The sequence below is a fragment of the Schistocerca piceifrons genome, chromosome 3, assembly GCF_021461385.2.
Source record: "Schistocerca piceifrons isolate TAMUIC-IGC-003096 chromosome 3, iqSchPice1.1, whole genome shotgun sequence".
Classification (NCBI taxonomy): Eukaryota; Metazoa; Arthropoda; class Insecta; order Orthoptera; family Acrididae; genus Schistocerca; species Schistocerca piceifrons.
This window is the reverse complement of record NC_060140.1, coordinates 486640225-486647261: the sequence shown is the minus strand read 5'-3', so window position 1 is coordinate 486647261 and position 7037 is coordinate 486640225. Positions and strand designations below refer to the sequence as shown.

Genomic DNA, 7037 nt, shown 5'->3' with positions numbered 1-7037 from the left:
TCGTCATAGTTAGACTAATTGCACTGTAGATGTGACGAAATTAACGAAGCATTGTGTAGTTTTGAATTTTGCAAGGTAGTCCTTCATGAAAGCAGTAATGTGCAGATCAACAGTCGTAATGTTGGGCTTGCTATGCAAATCAAAGTGAATCATAGGTACCAGTAATCAATGGGCACACACCAGATGTGGCTTCGTGTATGAAGTTCTTAGTCGCGCAGACGGATAATAAACTGAGCTCTGAGATAGCACCAGCTCGTCGATAAGTCAACTAAAATGCCAAGTTCTCCCATGTTTGGCAAACTTCCACTCAGTCCTGTATTATGCCATAGCCTCCTGGGAAAATGCTGCTAAATCCGAAAAGTATTAATTTAGAGAATCATGCGGTAGGAATATTCTAATTGATAATCGATCAACTTCCGAAGCTCCTGCAAGGAGCTGGGGATTCTTACACTTTCGTACCGATAAATATACTTCAAAATGTTTAAATGTCTGTGAAATCTTATGGGACTTAACTGCTATGGTCATCAGTCCTTAAGCTTACACACTACTTATCCTAAATTATCCTAAAGACAAACACACACACCCATGCCCGAGGGAGGACTCGAACCTCCGCCGGGACCAGCCGAGCAGTCCATGATTGCAGCGCCTTAGACAGCTCGGCTAATCCCCCGCGGCAATAAATATACTTGCTGTACTAATGGCGCCTGTTGTTAGTAACACGAGTGATGTTGGATGAACGCTGCAATTCACAACTACAGTACTAGCAGTAAAAATAATTGCAGTGTAAACTAGACATTGGCATACAGGGTTCAGGAACGAGTTATACACTCTGGTGCAAAAGCCCATAAAGTGTTGAATAAAAATGTCAAACAAGAAATTGAAACCCCTCCCTCCAAATATTCAACAACAAAGTCAAAGAATATATCATTGGTCATTCTTCGTAATATTCATCAGACTATTTGAACTCAGGAACGTCATCTGTAAATCTTAATATTTGAATTAAGTGAATCTTGAAGTTCCTACTATATCCATAGATATTATGAAAATGAATGTGTGTGTGTGTGTGAATATTCCATTCTCCACCAAAACCACTGTACCGATTTCAGCCAGACTGGGTATACACGTCATTTACTGTCCGATAACGATCGCTGTGAGGGTAACAACCACCTATCTGACATATTTCAGGATATATGACGTCACAAACACTGAGATGTGAGAAAAACTTCCTCATTGTGCATGACATTTAAATTTGTTTCTCCTTTTCTTTTAACTCTTATTCTCAATACATTTTTCAGACAGCATCCACGTATGCCGACGAATGTACACAAGTACATCATTCTACAACAGATAGTTCAAAAAATATTACGTTATAAACATGGAGATAAGTGAAAAATTGCCTCATTATCCGGGAAGTTTTAACACATTTATTCCTTACTACTAAGGCACTCGTACAGTCGAATGAGTTTTTTTAAGGAAGCCCTTGACACCTAGCAGGGCAATTTTCAACTACGAAGCCCAAACTCATATGCGAAAAGAGCAGCCGTCTGTAGAGTTCGTGGTGATGTTTACAAAATCGGATTGTACGCACGTGAAGAAAATGCGCCCAGCGTGCAGGGAGTGTCCTGGCTCATGTTTCTTAATTTAGATACTGTAGTTGTAGCTTTGTACATTATGCCTACTTCTTTGTACGACTGTTTCATAATTTAAATGGTGTTTTCACGAAAGCATGTAAAAGAAAACGTATGACAGAAAGAAATAATTGTTACAAAATGTAGCAACAGATGGCGCTGTCAGCATCATAATTTAATAGTAGTCGACTACAAATGACAAATGAATCAGACAACAATGCCTAAGGTGTACGTATGATGTTAAACTGTATTACTTAGTGTGCATGAGTATACAGGTATGATACTGTTAGTTGCGTAAACTCATCCACCACGCTAAGGTCATATAACACCGGATGGAAAAATCGGTTTTTAATTGTCCGGAGGCCAAAAACTCCATGAAAAGCATCACTTTCATCGGTGTTTAATTGTCCTGAGGCCAAAAATCGCATTAATCACATCGTTTTTTAACTGTAGTGATGCCAAAAACCGCATAAAAAACATGAATCAAAATCAAATAGGCTCTGTGTTATTTCCCTCCGACTGGCGCAAAACATGTTCAGTATGCTGTCCACAGTTTTCTACAAGTAGAAATCGAGAAACAGCATGTTCCACAACTGACTGAAGTGTTTCCGGGTTACATTCAGAATGTGTTGCGCAATGCGTGCCTTCAATGCAGCTAAGTTTGCAATCGGAACACTGAACACATCTTTCAGATAGCCATACAGCCAGAAGTCACACGGATTAAGATCAGGTGATCGGGAAGGCTAGACTGTAAGGACATGGCGGCTGATAATTGTAGTATTTCCGAAATGGCTCTTCAGCCAGACTTAGTAAAGTCACGTATTTTCGAGCCTTTCGACCCTCGGGACTCCTTAGCGATATCGTTGCCACAATGGCTAGACGGGATTCGGCCTTAGAGGCGTTCAGGCTTAATCCCACGGATGGTAGCTTCGCACCACCGGCCGCTCGGCCGAGTGCGTGAACCAAATGTCCGAACCTGCGGTTCCTCTCGTACTGAGCAGGATTACTATCGCAACGACACAGTCATCAGTAGGGTAAAACTAACCTGTCTCACGACGGATCTGCAATGTGGGGAGGTGCGCCATCTTGCTGTTGGAGAGCTGCAGTGACACTGTTGCGCAGAACAGTCATAGCGCTTTACCAGTGACGGTACAGGTAACAGGACTGGAATCACCTGTCTCTTCGACAAAATATGGCCCTATGATAAATTATGCCGTAAACCCACACCACACAGTGACCTTTTCAGGACGAAGTGGTACTGGTTGATTTGCGTGTTGATTTTCCGTTTCCCATATTACAATTCTGTGTACTGACATATCCTATCAGATGGTAACGGGCTTCGTCTGTCCACAAAATCTTCCCCGGCCAATTATTGTCCACTTCGATGTGAGCAAGAAATTTTAAAGCAAAGGTCTCTCTCTCTTGCTGGCAGGTCAACAGGAAGCAACTTGTGCACATGGGTAATTTTGAATGGATAGCAAAAAATGAAGTTTCGTAGCATTTTACGCTCCGTGCTCACTAGTATGTCCAATGTCGGGGCAATTCTCCATGCGCTACACGTTAGTACACCACCACTCGTCTCCACTTGCATTGCTGTGGCTACTGCTTCCACCGACGTCGGATCCATTCGTTTCCTCCCTCTACCATATGCACACCAAAAGAGCCCGTCTTGTCGAATTTCCGAATAATTTTCTCCAGACCCATGGCAGTCATCGGACCAACGCATTTTTTCAAACCCTTCAGTGTCCGGAACTTCTGCAGAGCGACGTGTGCAGAGTCATCATTCTTGTAATATAGCCTTACAAGCAGAGCGCGGTTCTGCATTGAGACAGTCATAGCGAATGTCGCAGACACGAAAAGAGGAAAAGCCGTGTACCCGGCGTGTTCATACCAACTTCAATAGGTCGTGCGCATGACAGGTGTTTTCATTTACGTATTCTGACACATACAGCGCCATCTATTGATAAATTTTCACACTATTTTTCTTCTTCTGCCATACGTTTTCCCTCTTCTCCGATAACATTCTGGGACAATTTAACGTCATTCTGACCAGTGGTGTTATTTCTACAGCGTTTTGAAAGTTCAACTTTAATTATAATCACCGTGTATACATCCTTCTAGGAAATATTCACGTAATTATCTGTATGAATAGATTAGTGCTAGTCATAATTAGTTCCTTGTATTTAGTAGTGGCTGCTTCTGTCTGTAGTTCTCTAACTTGAGTTATTCCGAATATCTGAAAGCTCTTCTTCATGACCCAATTTAAGAAGGAGAATAGGAGACTGTTGGAGAGTCTCGACAATACTAATGATTTAAGAAGAGAAAAATTGGCTGAAGATGTGAATTGAAGTTTGTGTTAGGGAAGCCAGTCCTTGCAGTATTGTAGCCACAATGCTACGGTGGTGTAGTGGTTAGCACATATGCGTAATATTCAGTAGATCTAGGTTCATGTCCTGACGATAGTGCAAATTTTAATTCATTGCCTCAGCTTCTGTCTTTATCGAAGGAATGCATGAATGATTCGAGAATCGAAGCAAACTGCACTGTTTCGAATCAGCCCTTGTGCCTGTGCTGAGAGACACTGGTTTATTGATCTTCTGACATACTGTTTGGTTTGGGAAGAATCTCTTCATAACATTTCTTACTGTTTTGTGAACAACTTTCAACTTTTACAGGATGCACTAATATATACAGAACTTGTCAACAATCACTATATAATGGTGAATGTTCAGTGGGCTGAAAGTTGCCTTATGGAACAATAAATTATTCCAAAATATAACGCTACCCCTCCAGTTTAGAAGCAAATAAAATGCTATTTACGTCACAGTGTCATAGCGCAGCATCCAAAGTAAAAACATATATACCCTTGTATTTTTTAACTGACTATGTAGTTACTGCTGTAACTTAGGTATAACGGAAGTAATGACTATTACGTATGTGCAGGTCATCCTATCAGCATTGTTGGCCGCCGCCTCGGCCGGGTACCTGGGAGGGTACGCCGCCCCCGCCATCGCGGCCGTCCCGGCGGCGTCCTCCATTGCCAACACCTACAGGGTGTCCCAGACCGCACGCGTCCTCGCTGCTGCCCCCGCAGCCTACGCGGCACCTGCCATCGCTGCCGCCCCCGCCATCGGCTACGCCGGTGCCATCGCCGCCCCCGCACTCGCCGCACCCGCCATCGCTGCTGCTGTCCCTGCAGCATCTTCCATTGCCAACACGTACAGAATATCGCAGACCGCCCGCGTCCTTGCGGCCCCCGCCGCTTACGCCGCCCCCGCAGTCGCCGCCGCCCCAGCCATCGCTGCCGCTCCTGCCATCGCTGCCGCCCCGGCTATAGCTGCCGCCCCCGCTTTGGCTGCAGCCGTTCCTGCAGCGTCTTCCATTGCCAACACCTACAGAATATCGCAGACCGCCCGCGTCCTGGCCGCCCCCGCCGCCTACGCCACGCCCGCAGTCGCCGCCGCCCCTGCCATCGCCGCTGCTCCGGCCATTGCTGCCGCCCCCGCTTTGGCTGCAACCGTTCCTGCAGCGTCTTCTATTGCCAACACCTACAGAATATCGCAGACCGCCCGCGTCCTGGCCGCCCCCGCCGCCTACGCCGCTCCCGCAGTAGCCGCCGCCCCTGCCATCGCCGCTGCTCCGGCCATCGCTGCCGCCCCCGCTTTGGCTGCAGCCGTTCCTGCAGCGTCTTCCATTGCCAACACATACAGAATATCGCAGACCGCCCGCGTCCTGGCCGCCCCCGCCGCCTACGCCGCCCCCGCAGTCGCCGCCGCCCCTGCCATCGCCGCTGCTCCGGCCATCGCTGCCGCCCCCGCTTTGGCTGCAGCCGTTCCTGCAGCGTCTTCCATTGCCAACACCTACAGAATATCGCAGACCGCCCGCGTCCTGGCCGCCCCCGCCGCCTACGCCGTCCCCGCAGTCGCCGCCGCCCCTGCCATCGCAGCCGCACCAGCTCTGGCTGCAGCCGTTCCTGCAGCGTCTTCCATTGCCAACACGTACAGAGTGTCACAGACGGCCCGTGTCTTGGCCGCCCCCGCCGCCTACGCCGCCCCCGCCCTGGGCTACGCACGCTACGGAGCTCCCGCTCTGGGCTACGCCCGCTACGGAGCTGCCTCCCTGGGATACGCCGGTGCCCTCGCCGCCCCCAGCCTGGGGTACGCACGGGCCATCGCCGCCCCCGCCATCGGCATCGCCCGCTACGCCGCCGCCGCTCCAGCACTGAGCTACGGATACGCTGGGTATGCCTCCTCTGCCCTCAGCTACGGGTATGGCGCCCGTGCTCTTGGTCTCGTCCACTAGATGCTCAGCACGCATTCACTTATTTATTACAACCAAATAAATAAATAAAAACCTCATTTTATCTTTTTTTATACCCAGTCCAGCACCCTTCCACAGTTTATGGTGCAGCAGAGACTAAATTATTCCATGTTATGAGCAACTATTTAACTTTTGGAACCGAGGTCGCTAAAAGATTATTTTGAGGAGTGTGTGTGTGTGTGTGTGTGTGTGTATTTAGCGCGTTCAACAACAAGGTTAACATCGTAATTGTTAAAATAGTTTGACGAGGGGACACGGTAAGTGCCATCACCAGATTCTCCAATAACTTCGCTCAATGCAAGAGGAGTGAAAATAAGCAAACACATGTTGCTGTTTATTCGTAGAAACTCGACTATTTCTGAGAAAACGATGGTCGAAGCTCTCGCCGTAATTTATACGCCTTGTGGCAGATGGAGGTTGAACCGAAGCGATGGCACAGTAGCTGGAGTCTCGGCTTCGCATTTTCGGGTCCCGTTTTCGAAACCCGATTTTTTAAAGTTTTACTGTATTGTATTTTATTTGTCTACCCATGTTCGTATAAGTTTACTGCATAAACCTTTCTTATCAAATTAAGGGACACACGAGCGTTATATTAACTGTAAAATTACGATTGGATTTCGCAGTGACACTAATTTATCATGCAACATAAATTGTGTGGCATTTTCATGCGTTAAAATATTTTCAAATCCTCATACTCTTACATTTCATTCTTATATTAATTGTTACATTTTATTCTAACGTTTATTTTCCAGAAAGATTTGGTACATTCCATTGGATGGACCGATCGTAGAAAGATTCGAAAGGTAGAAATTCTGGACAGCATGAGCATCGCGCGAAGGCAGAGTTGCCACAGTGACAATTCCTAATATGTAGCTCACTTGAGAAGAAACATCGTTAACACTGCTAAAGATCTCGCGTATTTGAAATAATTTCACGGCAAATCAAGCATAGCGGATCACTTTTCCGAAAACTGACGCTTGCAATTGATTACGAATCACGATACACTGCAAGAATCTCACCGAAAACAACTTCAAATAATTTTCTCATTCCTTTATTTTTTTAAATTCATTCACCAAATAAACAATTAGT

At 46.4% G+C, this 7037-nt stretch overlaps 1 protein-coding gene across 1 annotated transcript; it reads left to right on the top strand.

Annotated features, from left to right (window-relative positions):
- Positions 1 to 4550: 4550 nt before the first annotated feature.
- LOC124788756 (ice-structuring glycoprotein-like) lies at positions 4551 to 5930 on the top strand. The gene has a single exon (XM_047256038.1). It carries the CDS (start codon positions 4551 to 4553, stop codon positions 5928 to 5930), a length of 1380 nt encoding a protein of 459 aa, XP_047111994.1.
- Positions 5931 to 7037: the final 1107 nt, after the last annotated feature.

Excerpts from the sequence above, each read along its gene's own strand:
- LOC124788756 (XM_047256038.1), top strand. The coding sequence starts at position 4,551 with ATGACTATTACGTATGTGCAGGTCATCCTATCAGCATTGTTGGCCGCC.